The sequence below is a fragment of the Schistocerca gregaria genome, chromosome 2 (genome assembly GCF_023897955.1).
Source record: "Schistocerca gregaria isolate iqSchGreg1 chromosome 2, iqSchGreg1.2, whole genome shotgun sequence".
NCBI classification, from domain to species: domain Eukaryota; kingdom Metazoa; phylum Arthropoda; class Insecta; order Orthoptera; family Acrididae; genus Schistocerca; species Schistocerca gregaria.
The window spans coordinates 446,423,733-446,439,818 of record NC_064921.1 but is presented as its reverse complement, the minus strand read 5'-3'; the positions used below and the strand labels follow the sequence as shown (position 1 = coordinate 446,439,818).

The 16,086-nt window shown below is 44.6% G+C and overlaps 1 protein-coding gene across 2 annotated transcripts in view; it reads right to left on the bottom strand.

Moving 5' to 3' along the window:
• Window positions 1-16,086, bottom strand: part of LOC126336186 (uncharacterized) — a 138,700-nt gene that overhangs the window by 85,427 nt on the left and 37,187 nt on the right. For both annotated transcript variants that reach the window (XR_007564907.1, XM_049999693.1), the window contains exon 2: window positions 7,432-7,590. Coding sequence is in view for 1 of the 2 variants with exons in the window: in XM_049999693.1 (XP_049855650.1) it covers window positions 7,432-7,590 (159 nt within the window). In the remaining variant the exon portion in view is untranslated. The remainder of the gene's footprint in view (window positions 1-7,431; window positions 7,591-16,086) is intronic.

The following is a 16,086-nucleotide window of genomic DNA, read 5'->3' as shown; positions in this document are numbered from 1 at the left end:
ACAATCCAGACGATACAGTAGGTGTGAGAGAAAGTTTATTGAAACAATTACTCCTGCTGCGTTGTTAGCTTCTAACACTTACATCGGAAGAGTGGACAGACTATATGAAAATATTGGAAAATACAGGATTAATTTCAGAACGAAACAATGGTACTACCAACATCTTGCTTTTCCGTCAATAAACAATGCTTGGTCCCTGTGAAGACAAACAATGCAGTATAAGGGCAATCCACAGGACCTTCTTGGCTTCACAAGGTATGTGGTCAACTGTTACTTTCAAAAGTACAGCTCATGACAGTCATCTGCACATTCAGTGCGAAATCCAAAAGCCTTACATAAAAGGATGCTAAATGATATACGCTACGATGTACAAGATCATCTGATTGTATCATTAGGCAAAGAACTAAGACGTGGCCAGTGCAAGAAGAACACAACAAAACTAAAATTCCTTTGTATGCAAATTGTTACGTGCAGTTTCATACAAACTAAAGCTCAAACTGAACTCATTAAGCCACAGTGTAATCTTGTTTATTCCTTATTTGGTTATATATTCACATTTTGTGTAATCTATAAATGAGCTGTATGAAATATGTAGTGAGAAAAATAAACACAGGTGTGAAAAATTTACATTCGCTTCTCACAGCATTACATGCACGGCACATCTACCTTCTCATTCCGACTGTTCCATCTTTGGAACGTCCATTCTTTATACTAAATATATTGTTGCAATCGCGGAGGAGGTGTCGTCCATCCTGTGTGCCCTGAACCCCAGGAAAGCTGCGGGCCCAGACGAGGTTTCCAACGCCCTACTCCAGAAGTTGCCGCCGCTGGCTGTCACTCATCTCGCCGCCGTCTTTAATGTAATCCTCCGGTCCTGCAGTTTTCCTCAGTCCTTGAAGAAGCATGCAGAGATCTTGGCGATTTCGAAGATGGGAAAGGATCTGCGTCAGCCCGCGAACTACAGACCTATTAGTTTACTGCCGGCCGTCTCCAAGGTCTTTGAAAGGGTGTACATCAGGCGGCTGCACCGCCACGTTGACGAGTAAGGCCTCCTGCCCGAAGAGCAGTTCGGTTTTCTTAGGGGCCACTCGGCAGTTCACCAACTTCTACGGCTAGTGGAAGATGCGTTCGTCGCCCTCGAGCAGCGCGAGTTCTTCGGCGCGGTGTTCCTGGACGTGTCGCGTGCTTTCGACAGTGTGTGACACTGCGGCCTCTTGTTCTAACTTTTTGAACTTGGGGTCCCGACGTCACACGTCCGTCTCATCCATTCCTATCTTGCCGATAGCACCTTCCATGTGCGGGCCGCGCATGGCTTGTCCTCCCTCCGCCGCATCAACGCCGGTGTGCCACAGGGCTCGGTCTTGGGACCACTCCTGTATTCGCTGTACACTTCTGATGCGCCGACGATCGACCGTGTGACACGGCTCTACATACGAGGAGCCTCAATGCCGCCGTCATGCGCCGTCGTCTGCAGCTCGCCGTTGACACCCTGGCAGCCTGGGCCGTCACGTGGCGTCTACAATTCAACGGGGCCAAGACGCAGTTCCTGATCGTCACCAGGCGACTCGTTCCTGCGGGTCTGCAACCGCTCACCGTCGGTGACAGCCCTGTCCCATGGCGTCCCGTGGCGCATTACCTCGGCGTCACCATCGACCGCCGACTCACGTGGGTTTCGCACATCCGCGAAGTGAAGGCCAAAGTGCGGAACCGGCTCCGCATCCTGTACCCGGTGCTGAACCCCGGATCCCGACTACCACCGCGTCTGGGCATCACTCTCTGCAAGGCGCTGCTCCGCCCTGTACTCCAATACGCCGCCGTCGTCTGGGGGAACGCCGCCGACACGAACCTGAAGAAGCTGGAGACATTGCAGAATCGCATCCTTCGGCTGGCCTTGCACCTGCCTTCCGATTTCCCCACCGCTCATCTTCACGACATCGCGAAAGTACCTCTGCTCCGTGACCTCTTCCACGCGGCCGCCCGCACCTTTTACGAACGTGCTGGCCGGTCACACAACGCCCAAATCCGGACGCTGGGCAGCAAACTGCCGCGAAGCGTCACCACCCGCTGGCCACACCTGCTCGCTGCAGAACTGTGCGGAGGAGACACCCAAGAAGACATTCTACATGTGAAGACGCATTACATCGGCATGCATGGGAGGCAAAGCACTAACTGCTGCGAACTCCATCACACATCGGAGGAAAGTTATCTCCGTGCAGATCCACGCGAGGAGCTCAGGAGCTCAGTTCGTCAGCGCACCTGACGATGGCGACATGTCTGATCGCCGAAATATCGTGCCCTTTGGACACTATGAACCGGCAGTATACCCGTGGACTGTTAGAGCACCGAAAGTATTGGTTTAAATGAAAACAGAAGGCAGCATCAAAATTTAATTTTCCAGACCTTTTAGTTTACTCTAACGCATTTTTAATATGACTCATAGTCGTTTGATAAATGGCAAAGGAACTTTTGTCATGAATAAGATGTATTTCAGCTTTTTCATTATGTAACTGTCGTTGTGGAATGTCTTCCTCTTATCCATCAACAGGTAAAATAATAAATTGGAATTACTAATTAGAGAAATGTGCATCTATCTGCACGATCTATTCATGACTGAGTTGCAGGCTAATTGCACGTGTCACCGCCAGGCAGCACATCGACGAAAGCGCACTCAAGTGAAATAATTTAACTTCTATTTTCTCCAGACTGTAATGAGACGTGGCTTTCCTTCTAACTTTAAAAACAATTTCGATGTATTAGCTACATTTAGTACGCAGCAATGTATCACCTATAACGAACTATATATAAAGTAGCCAGCAACAACATTTTTCACCGCAACCCTTAATTTTCTGCTGCAGGAGTGCTAGGAAATTAAGCATCACAGTAACTATGACCGATAACAAAGTAAGAGACACTTCATCATCAAGCTGTGATACGAAACTAAAAACATGAAAGAAAGCAGTTTTGTGCGCCAGTTAGTTTCCTCAGAATGAAATGTATTATACAGTATACAGTTGTGAAGTAAATGCGCAGTTTTTAAACAAGTTGAATTGCTTTTCTGAAGGAAAAGGACAACCTTTACTGAAAAACTTAGTACAGAAGTTGATTGTAGGTTCCCTTTACATACGTATAGTATTTTCTACTGTTTAATGAGCTTTTATTGGTTACAGCAAGAAAATCAAAAACACTCATTGTTCTGATGTACTACCTGCCGCTTTGTGGGGATCGCTCGTTACTTTCCTGTATGGTCTTACTCTCTTGCTACTCCTCATTAGCTGTTATCCTTATACGTAAGCTCTGAAGCTAAAGTGTACAGTTGATAAATGAACAAAACATATCCGTTTGCCTGTGGCTTCAAACACAACTGTTTAGTCGGTTTCAGTGTGGAACTATTCGCGCATGCGCACTGAATTTTGGAGGCAGGACTGACTGTAAGGCCGAGTTTCCATTCCGTATATTCTCTGTTCCGTGCCTACAGTACTGCTATCTGTATCGCTGAGGCAATCAAGACACCTATCAACGGCAGGACCCAGGGTTCATTGCATACCACATTGAATTTGTCTTGAGGTACACTTTCTACCCAGCCGCATGAATCCTTCCATTCCCACACCAATGAGCGTTTGGCACTTTGATCCAGACACGAAGGTCACTATTAAGTAATTATTGGCACTGAATAAAGACCTAACACCGGAGACACAATAACAGTGAAAACAAGCTATAGCTGAGTCTAGTCAAGAACAGTTACTTAACAGTGCCAAAACAATAGAATTCTTCCACTCACAAGTGAATGCTCCCGGCATCAGAAGATTCCAGGTGTCGCTTTCAGCGGCACAGGGGGATGGAAATGTGTTAACGACTATTTACAGCGATGGCCAGAGACAGCCAAACATGAAGTACCGACGTATGAATTTGAATACTGATTCTTCATGCCAGTGAAATATCGTACCTGCTACGATTTAGAAGCTGTAACATATTAAGAGGATTGTGTGCATATATATCATCCACACAGTACCGAAGGTGGCAAGCGCAAGTAGGTGCGAAAACTACGTGCTTACGTAGCTGGTAACGCAGTTTTGTGCACAATCTTCTTCCACACATATAAATGACTGAATAACTATTGAAGGATTAGATTCAAATGTTTTTCGATTAATGGATTTCATCACACCTCTTCAGTAAAACGAAAAGCAAACAGCCACTAAAATCTGGTAACGTTCATTTCTCCTCCACGTACCCCTAAGGGAACTTTTGCGCTCGACTTTGTACCCCAACGATACATCACCTTAGTTAGTCACTTGCGAAATGCATATTGTAAGTAGGCTGTTTAGGTTTTTTTATTGGTAACGCCGCCGCCACGTAGCGCTCTGTATGAAAATCACTGGCTGCGCCGTGTGCAGTCTGTGGTTGGTTGGCATTGTTGTAATACTCGCCATTGTAGTGTTGAGCAGCTGGATGCTAACAGCGCGTAGCGTTGCGCAGTTGGAGGTAAGCCGCCAGCAGTGGTGGACGTGGGTAGAGAGATGGCGGAGTTTTGAAATTTGTAAGAATTGGTGTAACGAACTGATTTATATATTATGACTATTAAGGTAAATACATTGTTTGTTCTCTATTAAAATCTTTCATTTGCTAACTGTGCCTATCAGTAGTTAGTGCCTTCCGTAGTTTGAATCTTTTATTTAGCTGGCAGTAGTGGCGCTCGCTATATTGCAGTAGTTCGAGTAACCAAGATTTTTGTGAGGTAAGCGATTTGTGAAATGTATAGGTTAATGTTAGTCAGGGCCATTTCTTTTGTAGGGATTTTTGGAAGTCAGATTGCGTTGCACTAAAAGTATTGTGTGTCAGTTTAAGTACAGTCGTGTATAATTTTTCTAAGGGGACGTTTCATATAGACCAGTCGTGTATAATTGTTCTAAGGGGACGTTTCAATATGTAACCACTTATTCCATAGCAATATATTAATCAATTTTAAAGCACGAAGAGAAGAGTCAGTCTTTTCCATATATAATTAAGTGAATATTACATAATGCCTATTTTAAATTTGGAGCAACAATACCTCCCAGGGCTTGCTAGAGCTTTCCTCCGGGGTATGTGTATCCCTACTGTATATCACTGCTTTAGTTCAGATAATGAAAATATTGTGGACTGATTTCACTCAGAAGAATGAATGGATAGCTCAGACAACGAAAACACTAACGAATGGTTTCAGTTGAAAGAACAAGTAATTGGTAACTGGTTTAACCGAAAGAAAAGCAACAGAATATTTCCTCTTAAAAAGAAAAATGTGTCATTCAGTTAGTATGGAAAACAACAACGGACCGTGTCGACTGTTTTCATAGTTACTCCCACAGACTGGCTACACTCAAAACAATTAACTCAGTCGATGCACACACATTGAACAGAATGAGTCGACTGTTTTCCGCCAGCTGACTGAAAAAAGTTCAAATGTGTGTGAAATCTTATGGGACTTAACTGCTAAGGTCATTAGTCCCTAAGCTTACACACTACTTAACCTTAATTATCCTAAGGACAAATACTCACATCCATGCCCGAGGGAGGACTCGAACCTCCGCCGGGACCAGCCGCACAGTCCATGACTGCAGCGCCCAAGACCGCTCGGCTAATCCCGCGCGGCCAGCTGACTGAATCCATTGTTTTCATTCGGCTGTTCCCAACACTTTTCCTTGGTAGGAGGCCTGGAAGGCTTGAGATCAAATAAAGTCAAAGGGATAGATAACATTCCGTCCAAATTTAGAAATTTGGGGGATGTCGCAATGAAACCATTATTCAAGTCCATGTGTAGGATCTATGAGTCTGACGACGTACCATTAGACTTTCGGAAAAATATTCACTCAGTACCGCCGACAGCAATGGCAGATAGTTGCAGAAACTATCGGACACCCAGTTTAGCTGCTCAAGTTTGTGTCAAGAACAACATGCAGAAAAATGGAAAGGAAAACTGAGAATCTGTTACATGACGATCAGCTTGCTTTTAGGAAAGTTAAAGACACCAGAGATGTAGTTCTCACGTTGCACCTGATAATGGAGGAAAGCTGAAGAAAAATCATGACATGCTTAGAGGACTCGTCGACCTAGACAAAGCGTTCGACAATGTAAAATGGAGCAAGATGTTCGAAATTCTATGAAAAATAGGAGTAAGCTATATGAAAAGGAGGGTAATATACAACATGTACAAGAACCAAAGGGAAGTAATAAGTCTGTAAGACGAAGAACAAAGTCCTCGGATTAAAAAAATATGTAAGATAGGGATGCAACCTTTCGCCCCTGCTGTTCAATCCGTACATCGAACGAACAATGACAGAAATAAAAGAAAGGTTGAAGAATGGGATTAAAATACAGGGTGACGAGATATCTGTCTGATGACATTGCTATCCTCAGTTAAAGTGCAGAATGACAGGACCTGTTGGATCATATGACAAATCCAATGAATTCAGAATATGGACTGAGGGCAAACCGGAAAAAGAGAAAGAGATGTTGCAGAAATGAGAATAGCGGGAAACTCAATATCAAAACTGGTGTTAACGAAGTAGACGAAGTTTAGCAATTCTGCTAATCTGGGAACAACGACGGCCGACGTAAGGAGGGCATCATTCGCCTTAATTAGACGAAGAAAACTTTGGAAATGTGTGTTTCGAGCACAGCATTCTATGGTAGTGAATAATGGACAATGGGAAAACCGAAACAGAAGAGAATCGACTCGTTTGAGATGTGGTGCTGCGGAAGAATGTTGAAAATTAGGTGGACTGCTAACATAAAGAACGAGAAGTGTGTCTACAGAATCGATGAAGAAAGGAACACATGGAAAACAATGACACCAAGAAAGAACAGGCTGGCAGAATATGTCCTACGACTTCATGAAACTATTGTACTAGTGGGAGCTGTAGCGACTAAAAGACAGAGATTTGCAAGACAGAGATTTGAATACACTCAACAAATAATTGTTGAAGACGTAGGGTGCTGGAGCTACCCTGAAATGAAGACGTTGGCGCAAATGAGGAGTTCGTGGCGGGCTGCGTCAAACCAGTGAGAAGACTGTTGATTCAAAAAGAAAAGAAAAAGGAGGCCTGGAACGGTGTGCAGTCAGCCTCGTGATGCCTGTTTAGGCGCCACTAACCGAGGAGCAGCAGCACCAGGTGTGTGGCCGGGAGAGCGGGGGGCGGAGCCCCTGTCCCTCCATACCGTATCTCGATGATACTCTTGGCTTAGGATGAAACAGTGGTCGGGGGGACTCGATTTTCCCACCTGTGGCCAGAAAGGCGGTGCTTTCCTTTTCCTTCCTATGCCATTAGTATCTAGTAAGTATTCCGTCTCTTATATCCACTCCTAAAAATTTCTCAGTTTCTGATTTGCACTTAACGTAGCGTCGCACACGAGATCATCGCATAGCAGAGCGACAAATTTTAGAGTCAGGTTACTTGCCATCATATCTGGATCGCTCAAGTCGTACGGAAAAGTGAGGTCTCCTTCGTAGACGGTGTTGTTGTCGGAGTCCACAATGAGGCGGACTTCGAAGTTGATGCCCAGCGTTCCGATGTCATCGCACGGCTCGAAAGCCTCCATGTCTATGAAGTAGGGGCCCTGCAGCACGGAAGACAACAGTTGTCAGTTCCACTCACTGCAAGTGACAGCAGATAAATTTGTAAAACATTTATGGCTCACTTATAAGACATATGTACATGAGAACGGAAAGACAAACATTTCTTTGGTGGATTCTTTCTAAACTTTCCGGTGACAGCCGAAAAGGTCAAACTCAGCCTATGGACTTAACGCACTTGAAAGTTATTTTCAATTTTGAGCTTTGTTGATTTTAAGAATTTCTAATTTTTGCACTGCTGTTACTCAAACCTCCGAATTTTTTCAATGGAATATTTTATGCAACATTCATTGTCAACAAATAAGAGTTGCTAACTGTTGTTGTATTTTCCATACTACGATTTTATGTTAAATTTTCCTATTCCCTGTTCTTTGTTGATTAGATATCCTTTCATAGTCTTTGGGAATTCTATAGCATATAGTTGAAACCACAAAGAAATTAATTTCAGCCCGAGAAGTGACATAAATAAAATTTTCTGTCACACAAGTCATCGCACTTTTTCTTATATTTCACATCTTATTTTACACGACCTACTTTGTTGGTTATAGCCGGCCGGTTCTAGGCGCTTCAGTCTGGAACCGCGTGACCGCTACGGTCGCAGGTTAGAATCCTGCCCCGGGCATGGATGTGTGTGATGTCCTCAGAAGTTAAGTCCCATAGTGCTCAAAGCCATTTTTGTTGGTTATAAGCTCATTTTCTAATGATATTATTATCATAAAGGTGGTGCAGGCAGGTTTATCGTAAATAATACGATAAAATCTGTTGAGGTTACTAAGGACTTCGAATGCGAAATAGTATCGGTGAAGATACATGGTGAAAGTGAATCAACTTTTTAATCGGTTGCTTTTATAAACTTCACGTTGCAGCTGTTTCAATGGGGGTACATTTCAGAGAGAACTTGAAAAAATTCTCATGTAAATTTCCTAGTCACGTTGTAATATTAGAGGGAGATTTCAATTTAAAAATCTATAGACTGGGAGACTCAAGAGATGAGGGCGTGCGACATAGTTATAAATGCTTTATCCAAAAATTATCTTGGGCAGTTAGTCAACGAACCAGCTCTTGAAGTTAACTTTCAAGACTACTACGCAACACAAAAATCAGTGTGACAGCCCTAAGCTGATTTTCTTTGTCCAAAGTGAATCGATGGATGCCGGTCTCTATGAATAGTCCGATAGCACTTTTGGTCGCATTTGCGCGGTATGTTATTTTTGCAGGGGGGCTTGGTTTACTATTGCATTTATCCGTTATTTCTATTTCTTTATATTATCTGCTATATAGAGAATATTCGGTATGCTTTCATGCAAGAGAAGGAACGTAATCATCCTTGTATTTATTACATTCAGTTTAGATAAAAATGGGTGAAGTAACATTTAATTTAAATACAAATAATATAACGAAACACATTTTCATATGAACAAAAAAATTTGTTGATAAAATCGTAAAATCACAGAGAACATTTTGTTCCCATCCTGGTAGCGAAAATATGTATCGTTGATGTAAGATCGAATTTAGAGGTTGTTGGCACCATGGAAGGCCAGTAATCGTAGTTATGAGTGGGTTCTGCGAAGTCATGGGATGTGTCCACTGTTAGTTGGGATTGTTCAAATTATGAATCTGAAATAATGAACCATGTCAATGAAATTATTTCAGTGTATTCCAAAGTCAGTCATGATAATGTTTGCATTCAGGAACGTATTTTAATGAACATAAAACAGAAAATAATTACTTTTTAGTCATTATAAACGTGCAACAGCAAATAATTAGATTTGAGTCGTTTTATGAATCAAACACGGGCTCCATTATTGGGCATTAATGAATTGATAGTTACAGCCTCTGGACTACTGGAAGCATCGAAAGGATAAGTAGAGGGTGGTCAGAAACAGTCTGCAGGGTAGGTTGTGTTGAGAAATAATTGTTAAGGAAAAAATTCGACACTTTGCACCTTTTCTGAGTCAATTGGCGTTGAAGTTAGCCAATCAGGACGTTGCATGTGCGAATTCAGGTGGCCCACCAAATACAGTTATACTTAGTTCATCATACAAATAATCCTGATGCAAACTAACAGAATCGCAATGATTGGTTGGCAGCCGTGGCACACGTACACTGATGGTGTTTCGCTCTTGGAAGTAGGTCCTACTTATGTATTAAATATCTTGTTACTGTGTTACGGTAAATGAAACTTTAAGACATTCCAATGTGTTAACAGCCATCAATGTTTTCGTTAGTCATAATTTAGTATGTAGTTTTTTTTCCAAAAATAGTGCACAGTCGCATCTCTATGCTCTAATTGTAGCACTGTTCATATGTGGCGTAAAAGTAGCTGACGCTGCTTTCTGCGTCGCAGTGAAAAACGTGGGCAGAGCATTGTTAAAAAGTGTCGAGAAATACATTGTTCTTTACGTTTTTCACAATTGCACAGAAAAAATCTCCTTTGAAATGTTCTGAAAATGAGGGCATTTCAGTCAGTGGAATGCATACCTGAATCGGTAGCGTTGTAGAATACTATAAAACTCAGCAAATATACGATAATTAACCCATATCTAGCTCGCCCGGTTGGCCGTGCGGTCTAACGCACGGCTTTGCGGGTGGGAAGGAGCGCCTGATCCCCGGCACGAATCCGCCCGGCGGATTTGTGTGGAGGTCTGGTGAACTGGCCAGTCTGTGGATGGTTTTTAGGCGGTTTTCCATCTGCCTCGGCGAATGAGGGCTGGTTCCCCTTATTCCGCCTCAGTTACACTATGTCGGCGATTGCTGCGCAAACAAGTTCTCCACGTACGCGTACACCACCATTACTCTACTACGCAGAAATAGGGGTTATACACGTCTGGTGTGAGACGTTCCCTGGGGGGGGGGGGGGGGGGGGAGGGGGGGTATCCACCGGGAGCCGAACCGCACAAGAACCCTGGGTTCGGTGTGGGGCGGAGGAGGGGTGAAGTGGGCTGCGGTAGTCGTCGTGGGGTTGCGGACCACTGCGGCTGCCGCGGGGACGGAACCTCTCCGTCGTTTCTAGGCCCCCGGTTAACATACAATACAATACAGTACAACCCACATCTAATCACCATTTATATGAAAAATGCACGTTGATTCTTTCTAATTACCTATTGAACACAATATTCCTGTTTTCATTGCAAATTATTGATATTTTATAAAAGATTCTTAATAAAGGTTGTTTAAATTAAGAGAAGATGAGAAATTAAATTTTTAGCATAAAAGTGAAAGATCAAATGCTCTTTATTTGGACTGTGTCCATTGTTTTATACCACAGATGCGATGTTACACGAGCCAGAGTGATAAGCATCGTAGAAATATGGAAAACAATTCTCACGGCTTCGAACACACCATATAAATCCTGCATTTTTACAGTTGCCACCGTACAGTGTGAACTGATCTGAGCCAAGTTACGGCATTTGTCGCGAGAAATAACAAAACATTTAAGCAGCCAGACGTACTGGAATTAATAATACACGAAAATTTGTCACACGTCACTGACGAACTCTTGCGGGATACAGAACGTCACGTCATAAGAGACGAAGACAAAATGTGGCGCTTGCATGGCTTCGTGGACGCTGTTGTTGATCGACTCGTAATCAACGTAGTAGATGACACTTCCAGTATTCAAATGTATTTCTCGGATTCTGATACGGGAGGAGTTCAGAGATTACCAGACTAATGATTGTAAGAAGTACCTTCAGTGGCTTCAATATTTAACTATATAATGATACCACTGCGATATACTTTTATGTCACACATAACTAAGGCAGACAAATTATCCTGTGTTTAAGTTAGGAATTTTCATCACTCTTATTTTCAACTGCGATACTATGTTAGCTGAGGAAGGGGGCGTGTTATGCTTTCAGTCTGGCCTCCTAAGAAGCGTGTGGGGTTGCTGGAGTTTTGCGCAAGTCTGTTAAAAATTAAAAGACATTTGAAGCTGTATTGTTTCTCTGCTCGTCTCTTTTTACGTCTTACCTGAAACTGCTCACGTCATTGCAGGCAAGTTGGACCAGACGGCTGGCATGTGCCGTCCAAGTTAAACGAGCCGATAAAACTGTTGTCCCGCATTATTGCTCAGACGAAGAGAGCGTAACGCACAGCATAAAACGTACCGTATTATTGTGTTCGACTGTAATTGAAACAACTTGGCTTCAGATCGACGTGAAACGAAATCCTATGAGATACCAGCAAACACAGAATGTTGTAATGTTTACATCAGGTTTATTCTTGTAATGAAGACAGTATACAGTCAATTAGTCTCATAGTGTAGATGATAGTAAACAAGACTGCTCAGCCTTTGGCTCGGGTTGGACCCTTAATAGCGACCCACGTCCAACGTATGCATAGTCCTCTTGCTCATTTTGAGGAAATCAAACGAAGAAAGCGTGACGCGCGTAGAGGCCGTGCGGTTTGAGGCGTCCTATACGGACTGCGTGGCCCCTCCAGCCGGAGGTTCGAGTTCTCCCTCGGGCATGGCTATGTGTGTTCTTCTTAACGTAAGTTAGTTTACGTAGTGTGTAAGTCTAGGGACCGCTGACCATAGCAGTTTGGTCCCTTAGGAATTCGCCCACATTTGAACATTTGAAGAAAGCGTTTGGCAACACCGTCTCTGGCGGGCTGCTTGACTCTGCACACGCAACGACTTGATTGTCTAACTTCAGTGCTAATTAACTCAGAAATGGCACAACGTATCGAACTTTTTCTTTACAATACTTTCTGAACGAAATCTACTTTGCAACATCCTTACATGCTCTTCAGATCACTTAAAATTACTCAACAGAGGAAAGGCCACTGGCGTTGACGTGATACCAATACGATTCCCCATAGAATATACGAAATAAATTGTTCCTCTTCTAGCGGTTAGGGCCGAGCGTTTCTAGTTATAGAAAAACTGAACACTTCATTTTTTTCGAGAAGAGTTGTTATACAGACGCACAAAATTATAGAACTTTATCGCTGACATCTGACTGTTGTAGAATTTTAGAGCACGTTTAAAGTCGAGTACGAGACTTTTCTGGAGACCGAAATTCTGATTTGTATGAATCAACACTGACTCCCGAAACAACGATGTTGTAAATACCAGCTCGCTCTGTTAGTCCACGAACACACCCAAGGCAGTTCATACTGGCAGACAAGTTGGTACGGTGTTCCTTGACTTTCAGTAGGCGTTCCATACAGTTGCACGCTGCCGCCTAACGAAGAGAATATGAGCTTTGAGAATATCTGACCTTTGGTATCTGTATCGAGGAATTCCTCAGAAGAAGAAAACGGCATGTCACTCTGAACATAGAGAAATCTTTAGACATTGTGATTTAATGTGGAACTATCGTTCATAATTACTTCTTGTTTTTAATTTCTCTCGTGTCCCTGTGTCCACGCAATAGCCGTTTTAAGTAGCAAATTTGGCAGTACTTTCTGGAATAACACAGCGTCGGGAAGGCATTTCCAGACTTTTTTCTGGTCCTAAGGTCATATTTGATCCAGTAGTACGACGCATCCGACCGCGTTAAAGTAACTTTCTTTTGTTACACGTTTTGAATAACCGAGAAGCGAAATATGTGATGTGAAAAGGCTAATTTCGTAATAGCGCATTTTCCTTGGCACTGAATGACGAAACTCATGATCCAGCCATCCATGTCCTCTTCTCGAAAATGCTAAGAACATATTTTGCTCCCCCCCTGCGGGTCCGCGGCTAAGAATAGGCCAACGGTATTCCTGCCTGTCGTAAGAGGCGACTAAAAAGAATCTCCAACGTTTCAACTCGGGTTTGACCTCCACCTTTTCCAAATTTCTGTTGATAGTGCGCGCCAATTTCGGTAGGACGCCTTAAGTGGTGTTTTTTGTTTGTCCATCGTGCACCAAGATCTTGCATGCTACACCAAGATCTTGCATGCTACTTATTGCCACGTAGCTTTGCACCCACCGACTTATGGGTTGCCTAATTCTCGTCTCCTGCGCCGTCCCATCCTTCGCGCCCACGACAATTCTGGACCATTTCGGCACCCAAAATCCAGCGCGGTAGCCAGACCGTCGTGGTGGGGTTGTCATGTGCCCTCTTGGTGGTAGCCCCATGACAACACAGGGATCGCACTGCTGATGACATAGCTGAGACCTCTCCGCATATGGCAAGGAGTGGGTGCCCATCCTTTCTGGGACACCAGGACTCCCGGCAATGGCCATCCTGCGAGGTGGCCCTTGCTGAGGCTGGGTGGGACCTGTGGGGAGAGGCCCTAGTTGGAGTGGGTGGCATCAGGGCGGATGACCTGCTTTTTCCTTAGTACGGAATCAAGCTGGTGGTCGCTCGGCCCCAGCAGTCTCAAAGCGATTAAAGAATGATTTTGATGCTGCGACCTGTGATTCACGATCGCTCCCCTCCCTGGCCACACCTTGGGAGGGCCGTAGGGCGACCAGGTCTCGCGAGCCATATTCGCCTCAGCATTTAGTTTGCAGCATGACTGATGAAGCAATCTTTCAGGCAACAAAGCCCCAGTTTTTTGTCGACCATCTTGAAGATAGGTTTGGGGAACTGGCGGCGTTGTCCAAAATTCGTAGCGGTCTGATTTTGATAAAAACTGCCTCCCAAAGCCCAGTCACAGGCGTTGCTCGCCTGTGAAAAGCTGGATGTCATCCCTCTCTCGATTATGTCCCATAAAAGCCTTAACATGGTTCAGGGTTTTATTTTCCATCACGGCCTCCTTCTGCAGTTGGATGAGGAGCTACACGCCAACACGAGGTGACCATTTTGTCTGGCACATGCATAGCGGGCCCAAAGGCAACAGGATAGCCTTCATCTTGGCTTTTGAGGGTGACTCATTATCTGAAAAGGTCAAGGGGATGGTTTACCGTTGTGATGTGAAACCATACATCCCTCCTCCCATGCGATGCTTCAAGTGCTGGAAGTTTGCCTTCATGTCTTCTCGCTGTTCCTCCAGCACCACATGCAGAGATTTCGTGTGTGGCTCCTCACTTGTGTCAATTGTGGGAAGCACCACTCCCCCTGCTCACCTGACTACCCTGTTGTCCATAAGGAGCGGCGAATAATGGAGATAAAAACCCTGGGCAAGGTCACCTATGAAGATGCAAAGAGGAAATACGAATGATTTCATCTTGTTCAAGTGACTACGTCATATGCTGTGACTGTGTTTGTTAAACCTCCAGTAGGCCCTCAGGGCCGCCCCAACTCTTCATCCATGTCCTTGCTGGGGGTCACTGCTTCTTCTGGTGCTCCCAAAGTATATCCTTTGGGAGACCAACCCCCCAAATTGACGGGGATATCGGACTCAGCCTCCCCACCGGAGGTACACCAGCTCCTCCAGCTTCTCTCATGCAGAAAGGGTTCCTTGGAAGTCTACCTTCCAGTGCGACAGCTGACATTAGTCAGTGGCTTAAGGAGCCATGAGCAGCAGATCAAAGAGTTTCCCACTCCTCGTCAGTCCCTGGCCCTCCTTCTGCGACTTCCTCCCAGATTGTTCCTAAGGTGCAATGGGAGGAGGAGGGGAAGAAGAAGAAGAAGAAAAAACTGGGTAAGAAGGAAGAGGTTCAGGTTGCCTCTGTGGCACCTGTTACTACCAGCTTTGCATCTCAAGACGAGTTGCAGAATTTGGCATCCCCCGACGACCTCAATTTCGCCTCTTCCTGTGATGCAATGGTCCTCGACTCAGGCTCTCCTTCGATGGAGGTAGACGGCCCAACAGCGTAATCTGCCACCTCGGTCCCTTCACGCATTTTTTGGCCATGGGAATTCCAGTGGAATTGCAGCGGTTTCTTCCACCTCCTTGCTGGGCTCCTACAACTTATCAGCCTTCACCCTTTCTTTTGCATTGCTCTCCAGGCAACTTGGTTTCTGGCGATGCAAACCCCCGCCCTTCTTGGCTATTGGGGTTATTATAAGAACTGGGCAGCTTATGAGAGGATATCTGGTGGAGTCTGCGTCTACGTTCAAATGGTTCAAATGGCTCCGAGCACTATGGGACTTGACATCTGAGTTCATCAGTCCCCTAGAAATTAGAACTACTTAAAGCTAACTAACCTAACAACATCACACACATCCATGCCCGAGGCAGGATTCGTACCTGCTGCCATAGCGGTTGCTTGGTTCCAGACTAAAGCGGCTATAACCGCTTGGCACAGCGACCAGCCTGCATCTACATCCTTAACTCTCTTTACAGCGAGTGTGTACTTCTTCAAACACCTTTAGAGGCTGTCGCTGTTCGGGTGTGGACGCCTCAAGCTGTTACTCTCTGCAGTCTCTATCTTACATTGGATGGTCATGTCCCGCAACATGTCTTAGCTGCGCTTATAGCCCAATTGCCATTACCTTTCCTGCCACTGGGCGACTTCAACGCCCATAACCCTCTGTGGGGTGGATCAGTGGCAACATGCCGAGGCACTGTCATTGAGCAAGTGTTGGCACAGCTTGACCTTACCCTCTTAAATAATGGTGCCTTCACACACTTCATTGTGGCACATGGCATGTATTCAGC